The sequence below is a fragment of the Lycorma delicatula genome, chromosome 8 (assembly GCF_047948215.1).
Source record: "Lycorma delicatula isolate Av1 chromosome 8, ASM4794821v1, whole genome shotgun sequence".
NCBI lineage: Eukaryota > Metazoa > Arthropoda > Insecta > Hemiptera > Fulgoridae > Lycorma > Lycorma delicatula.
Window position 1 is genome coordinate 103,391,039 of NC_134462.1, and position 17,102 is coordinate 103,408,140.

At 30.6% G+C, this 17,102-nt stretch overlaps 1 protein-coding gene across 1 annotated transcript in view; it reads left to right on the top strand.

Annotated features, from left to right (window-relative positions):
- LOC142329503 (cyclic nucleotide-gated cation channel subunit A-like) overlaps positions 1-17,102 on the top strand; it is a 448,759-nt gene that overhangs the window by 105,204 nt on the left and 326,453 nt on the right. The window contains exon 3 of the mRNA XM_075374177.1: positions 16,601-16,763. Coding sequence (XP_075230292.1) covers positions 16,601-16,763 — 163 coding nt within the window. The remainder of the gene's footprint in view (positions 1-16,600; positions 16,764-17,102) is intronic.

The following is a 17,102-nucleotide window of genomic DNA, read 5'->3' on the forward strand; positions in this document are numbered from 1 at the left end:
AAAATATATATATATATATGTAATAGTGGAGATTTGCTGGTTGAAGCACAAAATATAATGAATTAATGAATTTTGAACTGTGACGGTCTTATCACAGTGTGAGCTGGGTTTTTACTGAATGATTATGAATATCTAAAAACCAATTTCATGATTTTTTTTTAAATTCCAAGTTCCAAGGGTTAAAATTGATTTTTGCATTTTTTGGAACCCTGTTATTTTTTTTTAATTTCTCGGAAATAAATAAAAAAATCAACTTGTATTTTGGTGAGTGTAATCTTCATGCCAATAAACCAATTTTTACATTTTTGAAATTCGACCTTGAAAGGGGATGAAGTAAGGTAAAAAAAATATATTAACAATGATTGTAAATTTTTCCAATCCCGACTATAGTAAACGAGATGTTCAGTAAATTTGAGCTTGCAAATAATATTCTTTAGATAAATATTTAAACTCTATTCGGTTTTTTTTTAAATTTCGATTCTTTTAAGGGGTGCGAAGGTATATGATGCTGTGGCTCAACCACCGCAACCACTGCCATCGTGACTATATCGGACTCGCTGCACCCGCCTCCGGTTATTTGACTAACATACATAAAATAAAAAGATTGATCGCTACAGAAAACGCAAGTAGCTATAAATCGTAGCTTCGCGATGGCGAAGCTACGATTTATAGCGTGGGCGAAGGTAGCTGTGACGGGGAGCTAGTATTAAATTAATCTATTTAGCAAATTTATGTATAAATTATCGAACTAAAATCACGTCTGATCATCATTGGTGTAAGCTGTTAAATAAAGTCAAGGTATTATTCCGTTAAGTTTAGAAAAGTCAGTTGACGCGCAGTTATCTATCATGTTTGTCTAGTGGTGAACGCGTCTTCCCAAATCAGGGGGAGATCGCCTAGGCACTCAGTCATACGTCATACCATACTACAAGTACAGATCTTAATTAAAAAACACAATATAGATTCTTACATCATTAAATAGTCAGTATAAAATACAGTACAAATTATACATGATACATGTACAAATACAGCTAACCATATGCAACAAACAATGTTATATCTAAAACTAAACAGTTCTTTGGTGGTTGGGGTTCCATTAACCACACATCTCAGGAATGGTCGAACTGAGACTGTACAAAACTACACTTCATTTACACTCACACATATTATCCTCATTCATCCTCTTAAAAGTATTATCTGAAAGGTAATTACCGGAGGCTAAACAGGAAAAAGAATAATTGACGCGTAGGTGGGGGCGTATTTCTGGACTGGCTTCTTGTTATATATGTCCTGTCACTGTACATTATCCTCTCCACTGTATTATTTATTAATTGTTCTATTCCTACAAACCCTTGATAGAATTACTGAGCATTTATTTGTTTATGCTTTTTAAACTTTGATACCTGTGAGCGGTACAAAGCCAAGAGATAATCCTTTCCCCCCATCTCAGTATATAAATTGTATTAAGAATGTCACAGTCGATTTTTTAAAAATAAAATTTATAGATGTATATAAGTGATAAGATTAAGACAGACAGTGGAACCATGAAAATTTACACGAATGGAAAAAGATTAGCAATTAAAATAGTTAAAGTAATTAGATATCATGTTAATGGAAAATGCAACATTGTTAACGAAATGAAATCGAGGACAGTAATATTTGCTGTTGTAATAAATTGATATTTTGTAGTAAGATAACAATAAGAAATCGACTTTAAGAATAATGTTGCGATGTGCTTTATTTGCAGTTTACTTTTGCATGGATGTTAAGAAAACGGTGAAAATAAATGCAGAGGAAATATGAAATATGACCATGAAAGAGATTGGAGAAGATTAAATGGACAGACCGAGTGAAAAATGAAAAAGCAATGAGGAGAGTTAAGACGAATAGAAATTTAATCAGAAATGCACAACAAAACGGTTCGGACATATATTAAAAAGGAAAAAGGAGTGAATGGTGAAAACTGTTAAAAAATGAAAAAAAAAAAGAAGAAAATGGAAGATATCAGAAAGTCAATAGTTTCTTGGGAATATAGGAAGATAGAGACGGACATGGTGCAAGGGACCCTGCCCAGGACGGATAATCATACGATGTTCACCCTTTGTGTAAGGTTAGGTTACTGTTAAAAATCTCAGAAAACTGTAACAAAATTCGTAAAACTGTAACATAAAATTCATTACTGCTCTTCCTTCCCTACATGAGTAAAATAAAGTTAAAGAAAATTTCAACAAAAACTACCTAATATGTATGATACATCCATTAAACTTACATAGAAGCCATATACTTATGGGTTATACAAAGCTATAATGTAACATTTATAAACGAACTGAAACAATACAAACATGGCATGGTCATTTTTTTTAAAAATACGCATCTCATGCCATGTTTACTAAGGAAAATGAGGTATGAAGTGGATTCCATTTTTTCATCACTTAACTAAGTACTCTAGTCGAGTTAAAGTCAGTTAAATAAAATGTGGGTAATATTAAGCTTTTCAGTGTACAACGTTACACTCTTCACTGTAAACAATGGCTGTTTAATGAACATCATTACTCTTAGAGAAAGAAAATTTTATTAATATTCCAGATGTTAAAAAAAAAAATCTGACTGTACACCACATGACTTCCTTGTACACCTATTAAATTACATTTACATTTTTTTTTTTAAATTAAAAGTACATAAAATTTTATTTCATTAATAACTTCTTATATTTTTTTATTTTTTTATTGTTATTATTGAATTTTATTTATCGTTAAATATTTTTACAGAGGTTAAAACAATATATTTAAATTTTAAAAAAAGTGTTAAAAAAAAGGAGATGAAATCTGATTCAAACCGATGTGTCTTCCGCTTGAATGTTTGTATTTCATTGATTAAAATATTATTTGGTTATAACTCTGGAACCATTGAAAATTAAAAACTCTCAATGAGCGCGTATTACTGCAATTAGAAAATTTTTTGGACACTTTTTGGTTCAGTCGATTGCAATCAAAAAGTCAGTTGCACAACTAGGCGTTACACCAGTCCTAAATCCAAAATTTCAACATCCTACGGATAATCAATTTTGAGTTATACGAGATACATACGTCCGAACGCACAGACGTCACGCCGAAAGTAGAATACAAATTTGGTTTCAGGAAAAGTATAGGGACAAGTGAAGCAATTTTAGGACTCAGATTAATAATAGAAGGAAGATTAAAGAAAAACAAACCAACATACTTGGAATTTATAGACCTAGAAAAGGCATTCGATAACGTAAGCTGGAATAATATGTTCAGCAATTTAAAAAAATTAGGGTTCAAATACAGAGATAGAAGAATAACTGCTAACATTTACAGGAACCGGACAGCAACAGTAATAATTGAAGAACATAAGAAAGAAGCCGTAATAAGAAAGGAAGTCCGACAAGGATGTTCCCTATCTCCGTTACTTTTTAATCATTACATAGAACTAGCAGTTAATGATGTTAAAGAACAAGTTAGATTCGGAGTAACAGTACAAGGTGAAAAGATAAAGATGCTACGATTTTCTGATGATATAGTAATTCTAGCCGACAGTAAAAAGGATTTAGAAGAAACAATAAATGGCATGAATGAAGTCCTACGTAAGAACTACCGCTTAAAAATAAACAAGAACAAAACGAAAGTAATGAAATGTAGTAGAAATAACCAAGATGGACCCCTGGATGTGAAATAGGAGGAGAAAAGATTATGGAGGTAGAAGAATTTTGTTATTTGGGATGTAGAATTACTAAAGATGGACGAAGCAGGAGCGATACAAAATTCCGAACAGCACAGGCGAAACGAGCCTTCAGTCAGAAATATAATTTGTTTACATCAAAAATTAATTTAAACGTCTGGAAAAAATTTTTGAAAGTATATGTTAGGAGCGTCGCTTTATAAGGAAGTGAAACTTGGACGATCGGAGTATCTGAGAAGAAAAGATTAGAAGCTTTTGAGATGCGGTGCTGTAGGAGAATGTTAAAAATCAGACGGGTGGATAAAGTGACAAATGAAGAGGTGTTGCGGCAAATAGATGAAGAAAGAAGCATTTGGAAAAATATAACTAAAAGAAGAGAGAGACTTATAGACCATATATTAAGGTATCCTGGAATAGTCGCTTTAATACTGGAGGGACAGGTAGAAGGAAAAAATTGTGTAGGCAGGCAACGTTTGGAATATGTAAAACAAATTATTAGGGATGTATGATGTACGGGGTATACTGAAATGAAACGACTAGCACTAGATAAGGAATCTTGGAGAGCTGCATCAAACCAGTCAAATGACTGAGGACCAAAAAAAAAGTTATCTACGGAAATAAGAGAAAAATTTTATATTGTTCGATTTCTTTACATTTTGTTTAATAAAACTTTAAACCCACCTTTTCCAACTGGCGCATAACGAAATATTCTTTTATGATGATATTTTGAAGGCATTAAAGTAAAAATTAGCGACCACGTAGAAAGAATCAAAATACGGCCATTTTAAAACAGATACCGCCTCAACTATCTGTACATTTCATCAAAGTACTATTTATAAAAGTCATTCGAGTGAATGATAAATTTTGTGAACGTGTAAATATTTGTAATAATTTTACTTGACACATTGACCACAAATAATACACTTGAGAAGGCTTTGATCTTTTTTTGTCATTTAGATTGTACATAAAAATGATATAAATATAAACAACGAAAAATTATGTTAAATTAAATCATAAAAGTTGAATTATTAATACAATTGTAAACAGACTATGTCTACTGATTATTACATATAACTGCGGCATCAATAGAGAATAGTAAGTCGACTGTCTGTCGTGATGTGCGCCGCGTTGCTGGTTATAAAACATGCGTGCGCAGCGCAGTTTAGTTGTGGGAGCTCAGGAATCAACATGTTTGCGAGTGCGTCGGTAAACATGAATGATGCATAAAACTGTTCGAATATTTAATCAGTTATTTAAATTAATTAATTATTTATTTAATTAATATTATAACTAAATTTGTATATAAAATTAATAACAATAAACCATACATGTAATGGATGCCTGTAAGTATTGTGTTTATCATAATACAACAAATTAATTAACATCTTAAACTATTATTATTACATTTGGAACGTTACATGTTTGTTGATTAGCTTTTAGTTTAACAGTTAGCTTCATAACAATGATAAATAATAGAGGTTGGCTTTTTAAATATTTTTTTTATAATTTAGGCTGTATGTTTGATGTACGTATTTCAAAACTGCTCGACCAGTGAAGCCGACATTTTGTCTACAGTTTCGTTACCAATAGCGGTGTTAAGTAGCTACATCAAAACTGAATATTCTTTCTAACTGTAGCTTCGACTATATTGGTAATTGTATGCAATTAACTGCCTCACCTCTGGTTTTGATAAAATTTGGAAAATTTCTTATTTAGGATGTAAATTAGCGTTTCAGTTAAAATTTTTCGTTGGAAACGCCTTTAACCTGAGTATATCCCTCGTAGGTTAGTACAAGCATCCAAAATGTAGTTATTTTGCCCTGTGCCGTGTAGTATACATTATTTTCGTTAAATAATTGATTTTAGTAAAATCAAGTTAAGAAAATCCTATTACTTAAGTAAATCTAACCTTATTCTTAATTTAATTGTACTTAAAAAAATGATTTAGTGCGCAAATAATTTATGTTCACTTGTTCAGAACAAAATAAATTTATTTTGTATACCGGTACTTTGTAATTTACGTGGGACGTAACTCGAGCTAATCGCTTTTCCGTCGAATAATTTCATTTTTAACGAAAAACTCAGGTTCTAAATAAAATATATTCCAAATTTCATCCAAATTTGATATGAAGCACTAATTGTAGTGTATTATGTTGTCACGAAAGACTAGTAAATGTAAAAATTCCCAGGTGAATGCAGACACGTACGAAATACGCCGGTGAAAGACAGAAATATTTGCTTATATTATTATACTTTCGGACCTTCACCGGTATATGTCGAAAAATAGATGTAAGCTCTGATGGAGATTGAAACGATAACTGGAAGTAAAAAAAAAAATCACCCAATACCAATCTCTAAGGTAAATAGATTAAGAAAAAACATCGTAAAAAAGGAAGCTTAAATTTAAGCTTGACCAAGTGCTTGACCAAGTTAACTTCGTCTAATTAATTTATAGTTATATTTATATTTTGTATTTAAATTAATTAAATTTAAACCTACGCTTGCTAACCCCGTCTAATTAACGTTAAATATGTAAATTATATGTTATTGTCCAACATTAGAGGCGATTAAATTCACCGCATTTATAAAAAAATTTAATTAAATTTTCAGCATTTTATTAATTGAAAGAGCCATTCAGGATTGACAGAATTTATTAACTGCGTGGATGAACGATAACGATACAAATAAATGGTCAGATTCTTTGGTTCATTATATATTTTTATAAAAAATATTTTTATTCAACTTTCATCAGTGCATACTGAATGTCGACAACACCGACCAAGGTCCGAATAAGTAAATATTTCAGTCTTTCACCGACGTATTTGGTATATGTCGATATTACCCGAAGAATTTTGACATTTGACAGATTTCACGGTGACGTATACATTTACTACTACTATCTTTTTCGTTGTAATAAAATTTTAAATGACAGGAATGTATGTGCGCTTGTTCGCCGTGTAGTATTTTGCGTTCTAACTATTTACGACGTAAGGATATTTATTGCATCATCGATTTGTTATGGGACTAAAAAATTTTAAATGAAAAGATTTAGTTGTGACATACCACTTTAAAGGGCATTTGAAAACAAAAAATTTCATTGGGGTATAACAACGCTAACCAAATCAACGGCCATTTAATGTTTTTCACAGCTTATATCAAACTTGATCCGCAACATCTTTTAAATAATCACTCAATATTTATTTTTTTTGTATTCCGCTTAAATGAAATAAAGGTTAGTGAATGCAACTGCCTCAAAACGATCCATTTTTCAGTTGAAGACTTGAACTTTACTGTACAGTTATTAACTTTGAAACTAGCTGTAAACAATGTATCCAACAAATTTACAATGAAATTGTAAACTCTGCGGTAAGAGTCTCGCAGATATCATTTCTTCCGCTCAAAAAACCAATTTTTTGTAATATAAATAAAATTGAAATTATTTTCTAACAAAATGATACTGATATAAAAAAAGGTAAGACACTACTTTCTATTATCAAAATCTTTATTAATTTAGAATTTTGGGTACTTACGTAATAACGCCACCGCAGCTACAACTTAATTTAAAAACAAAGTAATCAATCGGATTTCGGTGGAAAATGAACAGTCTCTATTAATTTTAATAAATGGTTATTTATATTTATTTTATTTTATAAATATAATTTAACCAAACTTAACCTACGCTCGGTAATAATAAAAAATAAAATTGTTTATTATCTGTTATTCTATATCTGTTGTCTATTACACATATTTAACATGCATTTTTTTAAAGCAAAATTCTAAATTAATAACAGATTCTGATAATAGAAATGTAGTGTGTTACCTTTTTTCATATCAGAATTATTTTGTTAAAAACAGTTTTATTTGTATTGCAGAAATTTTTGTTTTTTGAGCGGAAGAAATAATATCTAAGACACTGTTACCGTACGGTTTACAATTTCATTGTAAGTTTTTTTTGTATCACTGCGTTTCGTTAACTATTTTTTTAAAGAATTACTGATTGTTATCTTCTGGATTTATTATTGAAATTTATCGCCTTTCTAGAACAAAAAAATACAATGTTTTTTTATTTCTCGGCCATTTTTTTTTGTTGAGTCGTATCATTCACTTCATATCATATTTTCCCTTTTTTTTAATAAAATGACCTTTTTTCCGTGATGTACTATTGCACTTCTTACTTTGTAAGTGTAACTCTTGATTTTTATCGTATCCGTGGATACACTTTTTATATTATTACTAAATGAACTTTTTTTTATTTCTCCATCGATTAGTTTAAATAGTTCTAACTGTGCAATAAGAATGTTACCAATCGAATTTGTTTCTGTTTTATGTAACAAATCTTTGTTGCCATATTTGCAACACTTTCCTACCGTTTGTGTTTTATTAGCAGTTATAATCTCTTGTAAACTAATACTTTTATCCTTTTATAATGAAGTGATGGGAATTAAAAAAAATTGGTTCATCTTCTGTACTTTCTTTTACATAAGAACATTTACTATTAAAACAAGCTGTAATATATTTTCTTTTAACTTTTATTATTTCAAGTAGATTATCAAGTTTCTGTACACCACCCTCAACTATCAAGTACTGCTACCTAGTGTCGCGATTCGTAAACCGATCTTTTTGAGGAAAAAGTAACATATCCGACTCCCGCGGTTCATCAAATGGTCAAATGGAAGTACAAAACGAGGTAACAAAATTCGAGGTATTTTTTAAAAGTATTCTTTATTACAAATCTAATTGACTGAAATATAATGTTTTCATGCTTATTTTTTTAATTTTCTTTCCCATTTTCATTTCACTTTTAAGTTAGGTCATGTTTAGAACTGTAAACATAGTTCGTTGACTTTGCCGTGCCGTCCAGTTCCGCGGACTCTTACTACCGAACTTGATTAAATGTTCACAATTTTGATTAATTTTTCCGCAACCGTAAAATTTTCTTTGTCACAAATTACTTGTTTTTAAATTATTTGTTTGTTTTTTTTACACTTTTTCCGATCATTTTCCGAACAGGTTAAAACAAAAATACGATTTTTTATCAACTCTTTAATCTAGCATAACTTTATTCTTTCTTATTCGGCTTATAATTATCTACATCAATATATACAAAATTACTTATAAATTAGTGAAAATATATTAAGAAAATAAACAAAAGTTAAAATTTATTATTTATAAGGAACCAATTTAGTTAGAAATTATAACAATAATTCTGGTAGCCAACAAATTATAAAGATCATCAAATTTTACTAAAACAAATCTTATTTTTGTATTTCTGTCGTCAAAAAAATTCATTTGACGGAAAGAGTATTTTTGTAGAACATAAAATTTAATAAATAAATTTTAAGATGTTACTATAATTTTGTTTTTTTTTTGGAGTTCTTGTCCAGTAAATAAATTCTGGAGTTTAAATTTTTTTTCTCGTTAAAAATTATTATCGAGTAGAAATTTTCATGATACAAGACGTTTCCATTTAATACAAATTATTTTCCTGTTAATATCACATTAAAATGTTGGAGGATATAATAAAAACTCATTAGTTGAATAATTAGTTACCATTATTCCTAACCTAGAATGCTTTAAGACTTGATTAAAATGCAGTTCAGAGGAAAAATTACTTTTAATTAAATTTAAATGTCCAGTAGTTCTAGTGTAATAGTTTATTGGCGTCGCAATGGTAGATCTGTTATACTCGTAAGTCTGCTCAGGTTGAAAGAAGATTAAAAAAGAATTATCTAATTATGAACTGATTTAAGATTATAAGATCGATATTCGAAAAGGAACATTTATTTAAAACTATTCGCCATAAATATTTTGTTTTGTCGATCATAAGTGTGAAAGGGCAGTATGATTTCTCCTAAGTCAATAATTTTTCTGGGCCCATAAAAATATGAATAATGCTGTATTTTTATACCGGTTCAAAATAATAAATTCAAGTTTCATCACAAGTTATTAGGAGAGTTAAAAAAGCTGGCAAAGGATTGCATGAAATTCCCGATTAAGTTTTGCTAAATTTTTAAAGATTTATGGTAAAAAAAAAGAAAGAATATATATATTTTTTAATAGAATAAAAAAATAATTAAAAATTTTATATTCAGCTTACCAGCAAAAAAAAAGTTTTTTCTCGAGGTCTTTCGATTTATTTTAAACCATCATCAGCAGACAAAAATATTATAATAAATCAAAAATTAAAACAATTATACAATCATGACTGTTTGAATATCAAAAGCATACTCTATATACTTTTAGTATATTTCTAGTATACTTTTGACATTAAAACAGTCATGACTGTATAATTATTTAATTTTTGACTTTTATATTAATTTTATTACCTAAATGTTTAATTATTTTTTATTCTATTAAAAAAATTATCAGCGGAAACCACGTTTAAGAAATTTATATATTTTTTAGAGGTAGGAAAACATACTTTAAGAAAAATTGTTCTAAAAATATAAGAATAACAAATTAAAAATAAATAAAGTAAAGTTAAAATAAAATTAATTAAAGTAACGTTTTCTCTAAATCTAACCCCACTCCTTCAATAAAGGGTAAAATAAGAAAAATAAAATTTTCAAAAAACTTTTCTGCATTTTAGATCCGGTATCTATAATTCTAAAAAATCGTAGACGTTGCTTGATAACTCTATGTATGAAATAATTTTTTTTTTAATATTTAAACAGAAAGGAGATAGAGAGTTCCCTGATTTCAATTTTAAGAGGTGAGGTTGATCATTTGAAAGATTTTGGATTATTTATATTTGCACTGTAGGAAAGCGTTTGTTTTATAAACTTTTATCTAAAATGCCTTTGAAGAAAACCGAAATTGGTTTTACGCGAAATCTCCCCACGGCCTTAACGAATTTTGGAAAAAAAATTAATATAATCAATGTCCCAAATATAGATATTTGAAGAAAATCAGTTCGATCAAGCCTGAATTATAAACAAAAGCATTGCTACTCTCCCTGTTTTCTTGTTTAGCCTTTGGAACCACCGTAACGTTACTTCAGGGGCCGATATGTATGAAAATAAATGAAGTGTAGTCTTGTTCAGTCTCATGTCGACCATTCCTGAGATGTGTAGTCAATTGAAACCCAATCACCAAAGAACACCGGTATCCAAGATCTAGTATTCAAATCCGTATAAAAGGTTAACCTTTACTTGGATTTGAATCTTAGACTTCAAAACTCTTTGACTTTCGACTTCGAAATCAGCTGATTGCAATGTCGAGTTAACCGCTAGACCTGCCCGGTAAACTGAAAGTATTGCTACTCACATTCTTAGATACGTACGCACATACATAAATATTTTTTTTGGTCTAGATGAACTAATTTGACCTAAAATGTAAAGATTTGCAAAACCCCCAACCCTATTTTTAATACCATTGCCATAGCTTCCCGTTTAATATAGCCATTATTTATATATATATATATTTGCCAGAAAAGAAAACAGCTGGCAGCAGAGTAGTAGGACCTTCCCGTGACGTGGTTTTTTCCCGTGACGGCTTACATAAACATACACACACAATTAAAAATACTTATAATTTAATTTAAATTAATATTTTTTTGTTTTTTTAGATCAATTATTCTAACTAAAGCGTGCGCGCACATCTTATTTCATTCGCGCGGGTGTAACGGTACTAGCGGCCACCTGAAATACTTTTTTACACTTAAATATCATTTATTTATTTAATTTCACGGCTCACCTGTAACAGTACGACATAGCAGACGGGTGCAGCAAGCCCACCGGGCTGGTTCAGTGGTTGACTTCTCAACCCAAATCAGCTGATTTCAAAGTTGAGAGTTCTAAGGTTGAAATCCTAGTAAAGACAGTTACTTTTATACAGATTTGAATACTAGATCGTGGATACCGGTGTTCTTTGGTGGTTGGGTTTCAATTATCACACATGTCAGTAATGGTTAACTTGGGAGTGTACCAAACTACACTTAATTTACATTCATACATATCATCTTCATTTATCCTCTGAAGTAATATCTTACGGTAGTTCCGGAGGATAAACAGAAAAAGGAGAGACTACAGCAGCTGTACGTCAGTGCTAGACTAGCGCTACTTGTGGTGAGAGGAGTGATAATGATGCACTCAATATGCCCACTTGATCACTAGTTTAGAGTATTTTTTGGGGTAGTGGTGCGATTTTGTAATTTTTTTTTTGGAAATACTATTATTTTTAATAAAAAAATGTGCCTAAGAGAAATAAGACCTTAATTAGGCGAAATCTCAAGATACTAAGTGTAACCTTGCTCTACAGCCTCACCCCCTTGCTCTTTTAATATATAGAAGCTCCATATATAGAAGCAATTTCACCAAGTTTGGTGAAAATCGGTCGAGTAGTTCTTGAGATATAAGGTATGAATCATCGGACATACACACACACGCACGCACACACATACGTAAACATTTTCATCTGGTTATGGGATTTTGGGTTCCTTAGGTGTCAAAACGTAAATATCCGGTGAAAACCAAAGCAGTAAAAAATCAAAACTTCAACCAATCTTCTGCTACGATGAAGATCGCTTACACATGTTCTGTTCAATTTAAAAGGTTTAGACCATTTATAAAAATGTTCGTGTCAGTACACTGTATTTTACTGCTTTGTTAAAACTACTACGAGTGAATTTCGGCCATTTTTATACATTTAGAAAATAAAAAAGTTATCAAACACGCTGTTTTTTGACGGTGCACGTATCAAGTGAAGCCGATATTTTTAAATTATCATAATTGGTTGTTATAATGAAAATTCTTTTTGAACGGCTAACATTTTTTACGTCATGCGGACAAACCTGAATGTCTGACATTTTCAGTTTGTTCGATTACATAGTTTTTCCGCTGTTGCTATCTGTCTCCTTAATTTTTGCCTCGAATTTTATAAGACATTTACACACAAACTCGTTCTATAAAATGTAGAACAAGGCGGGGGGTTCCTGCTTCCGCGAATTCTGTTAGCTAGTTCAGAGGGCATCGACGTAGGACATTCAATAAGTCCGGATGAGGCCTGCAGCGGATGCAAAAGCTGAGTTTATGAAAAACTGATGTAAATATCTACCGACGCATTTACATCAGTGGTATTGCAAAGAGGCCTGCCTTATTACTATGAGATGTAAAAAGAGGACGAAAGACGACTCCCGTTAAAGCCCATCAGGGCTAGGAACGGGGGTGATGGTGTGGCGACCAGAACCGTCACAAGGCGGGTATCTTCCTCTATGGAGTTTATTTCTCTTTAATTACAGGAACGGGAGGGAGTGGTGTGGCGACCGGAATCATCACAAGGCGGGTGTCTTCCCGTACGGGGGTTGGGATATTTCTTTAATTATTAAACGACCCTGTTAACACAGCCTTTAATTATTAAAATCCAGGTAAACGAAACTAAAATTGTTAAAGATATTTTTTAAATTTATTATTTTTTAAAATACATTTTACGTCTGAAACTTTTTTCCTTTTATTTACAAAATTTGAGAAAAAATTTATCTCCTTTAACTAAAATTATTAGTTTAAATACTTTTGTAAAAAAGCAAATAAATATTACTCCACTGTTATTCTATATTGCCATTATTACTATTTTATGCATAAGTAATATTAATTAAATATATAATTAATTTTTCCCCGCGTGATATTCTTCTCCCCATATTTTAACGTTAAATTTTCGTATCAACATTGAAATAAATTCAGTTCTTAAAAAGAATAGTAGATTATTATTTTTATTAAGTGAAAACAGACTATGTTACTTGTATTATTATCCGTTGTACCTTACGGGTAATTTTATTTTTATATATGTTACTATGGAAAAGCTTTTAAGCATCGACTGTTCCAGTTTGAATATAGTCTGAAGAAGCAATTTAATATATTTCAGTACAATTTGACTGAAAAACAATTTTTATCGTTCTTTTTTATTTTGTAGAGGGAGTTTATTTAGTGGTCATTCACTATTAAATATAATGTACTTAAATAACTTAAATGAAGTATTTTTGAACCAAAAAATCATTGAATTTGATAATTAATGTATTTATATTTTGTATATATTTATCATAATGGTTGGTAAACTGTTATTGCATAATAATAGCGTAATTATCTACGATCTGATGTAAATTTAATCTTATCAAAATAATTTTTACGGGAAAAATTAGAAAAAATTATGATGACGTCTTTTCTCTTATGCGCTCCGCCTCTGGAATTTCGATAAGATAATGTTAACTTTACAATGGAACTGTTCTATTCATTTTTACTTTATTGATATTGTAAGTCGTTCAGTTTTTTATTTGCTGCAGGGGACTGCATTTACTCTGCTTTAAACTGTTCGTAGCACTATGTCGTGAAGTGAATTATTATGTTATACTAAAATGGTCTTTTTTACAGCTCGCCTGTACTTTAGACAGTAAAGTGAAACTCGTACAGTTTTAACTGCAGAAGTGTATACTGAATAAAAAATCATCGGTGCTGGAGTGATCGTTTGATGACATTGGTACTAAGAGAATATCCGATCGATGGCGATTTAATTCACGAAACCATTGGACAGAATATGGCTTGCGGAAAAACACCGGGTTGGATGGTAGCAAACTCGTTAGATACCTTAATTTTCGTTGTTTAAAGTCTGTCAAAGAAATTTTCATCTACAAAATCGTACATCAAAATACTGAAAAATTAGCAATCCTCTTAACGAAATGAAAAAATTATTAAAGTAAAATTTGTGCGAAAAGCATACTCGATAATCCAATGACGATAAGCGGTCCTAAGCAAATAACTGATACTCGTTTTACCCCATCCTGACCCCATAGGGGGCTCCTTAGTACCTAACCCTTATGGGCTTTACCGTAGGTCATCTCCAGTACCTCGGCAATGACATCTTTCAGTCAAGCCTCATCCAGGATGCCACCGACGCGAATGTCACAAGCGACATTCCCGTCAGTGTCCTACTAATTATTATAATCTCAAAACAAAACACATCTAGCCAAGTCTCAAACAATATTGAATGACTTTGAGAACGAAGAAACTGAACCCTACCTACCCGAAAGCTAAAAATGAGTTCGACACACAACGAATCGTAAAACGCAACATAAAAACACTAACAAAACATAACAATAAAAATAAATAATGTAACATAACAGTAACATAAAACATAACTAACGAAAAACAAGCAACTCCATAATCGAACAGAAACAAAAACAGCAACAGTTCAACAAACCATAAAACAAAATAACAGTAAAACCAAATGTAAACACAAAGAAGGAAAGTCTAAGCAGAACATCACACCCTTTCAGCGAACCTTTCTTTCGCCAAATATGTGGTAAAACTTTCTACGATCAACCATTCGGCCCGGCTTTTCCAATTACGTAACACGGAGATCAGTATCGATCAGAAAATATCAGATAAAGCGATAATATATTTCGCTCTACTCCAGACGAAAGAACAACACAATTAGGGTTTATCGCAGTAATAGGCGTGTAGATGAACAGCTGGTTATTTTTTTATACCTGACCAACACGTTACTAAGCATAATACCAGCGACCGGCAGAATAATGGCTTGGGATTTATAGAGAGCGTATCGTGATTATATTTATCGTGACATTCCTAACTTATCTGGTTTGCGGTTTCAGTATTGTAGTACCTACTAAATGCTTAACTTTACTGAATCCGTAAAGAGTGTTTCCACATGCAAACCTGAGTTATTGTGGGCTTCCGCTAAATTACGAAATGGACGTAATTGTGAAACTGGCTGCGCGTTAGAGGACAAATTTATATGAATTCATGTGGTGGAGACACAAACGGGAATGTCGACATATTTGAATAGATAATAGTGACATCGTAGTTTACTGACCACCATTCTGACTACAAATTGTACTGCAACTTCAACACTAAACACAAAATCTTTTTTATAATCAATAAGTACAATTTCGTACTAATATTAGTACCTACTAATATCAATAAATTTCAGTGGCTGGGCTATAAGAAAAAAAATCTGATGTGGACACCACATGACTTCCTTATACGACTATTAAATTACCTATATATACATTTTTTTTTTTTTTTTTAAATGAAAAATACATCAAAATTTTATTCATTAATAGCTTATGATATTCTTTCATGTTTTTATTATTATTATTGAATTATTATTTATTGTAAACCTTTTTTGGCAATCAGAGGTTAATAATTATTAATAAATCAATATATTTAAATTAAAATAAAGAAAAGAAAAGTTGAAGTCGGATTCGAACCGATGTGCCTTCTTCTCTTAAGATCCAAATTACGAAGAGAAGGCATCAATTATAAATTTATTTGGCTATAACTCTGGAACCAATGAAAATAAGTACCACTTATCATATATCGTTGAAAAGCTCCCAATGATGGTTTAATACTGCAGTTAAAAAAAAGTTCAAAATCCAAATTTTGGTGATTTTGAGCTTTGTTGAACACTTTGGGTCCAGTCAATTGCAATAAATAATATAATAATAATAATGTGAGATACATACGTACGAACGTATGTACATACATACAAACGTCACGTCGAAACTAGTCAAAACGGATTCAGGGATGGTCAAAATGGATATTTCCGTTGAAATTTGAAAAGTAAAGTATTATGATCACAATGAATTTACTTCGTACAAGGAAATAAAAATGAAATTCTGTTATCTTTAATTTCCTTTTACTGTTATAATTTGTTTTGAAAAATTTTAGTTTAAGCTGAATACAGAAAATTACACTTTACAGTTGTTTTTTGTTAACAAATTTAGATACATCTGTTAAAATCTTAATTATATCCTTTTTTTTCAACAGAGAAGATACATTTTACTCCAAAATTTGGGGAGGTCAGTATTAAGATTATTTTTTCTGTTATTAATTATTAAAATAACTAAATAAAATTAAAGTTTTTTAATTAAGTTATTTTTTTATTTTTCCAGTGGCTGGCGGTGGTGACAGGTGCCGTGTTATACAATCTGGTATTTGTGATAGGCCGGGCAGTGTTTTGGGAATTAAACAATGCTGTCCCAATCCTTTGGTTTCTTTTCGATTATACATGTGACAGTATTTATATTCTCGACACAATTATACATGCTCATGAAGGTAAATAACTCATTATTACTTTTGTTATTGTCAACTCTTTTATTTTATTTAATTATATATAATGTTATTAATTTTGTTTCTTTTAATATATTTATAGTTTAAATAAACCATATACTTAGGTTGTAATTTTGTATTGATTTTTTAAAAATTCTACATGATTGGTTTTTTTATTGAAATTTAATTGTTTTTAGGTTTAGTAAGTTTCTTTCCCAAGGTTTATATTTTGAAATCTTTCGCATAAAAAAGGATGGTGCGTGAATTTCTTTGTTTATTTTATGTATGTACTCAAATATTTATTTTAGCTCCTATTGGCACAGAGCGGATCACGTGGTGCGCCGG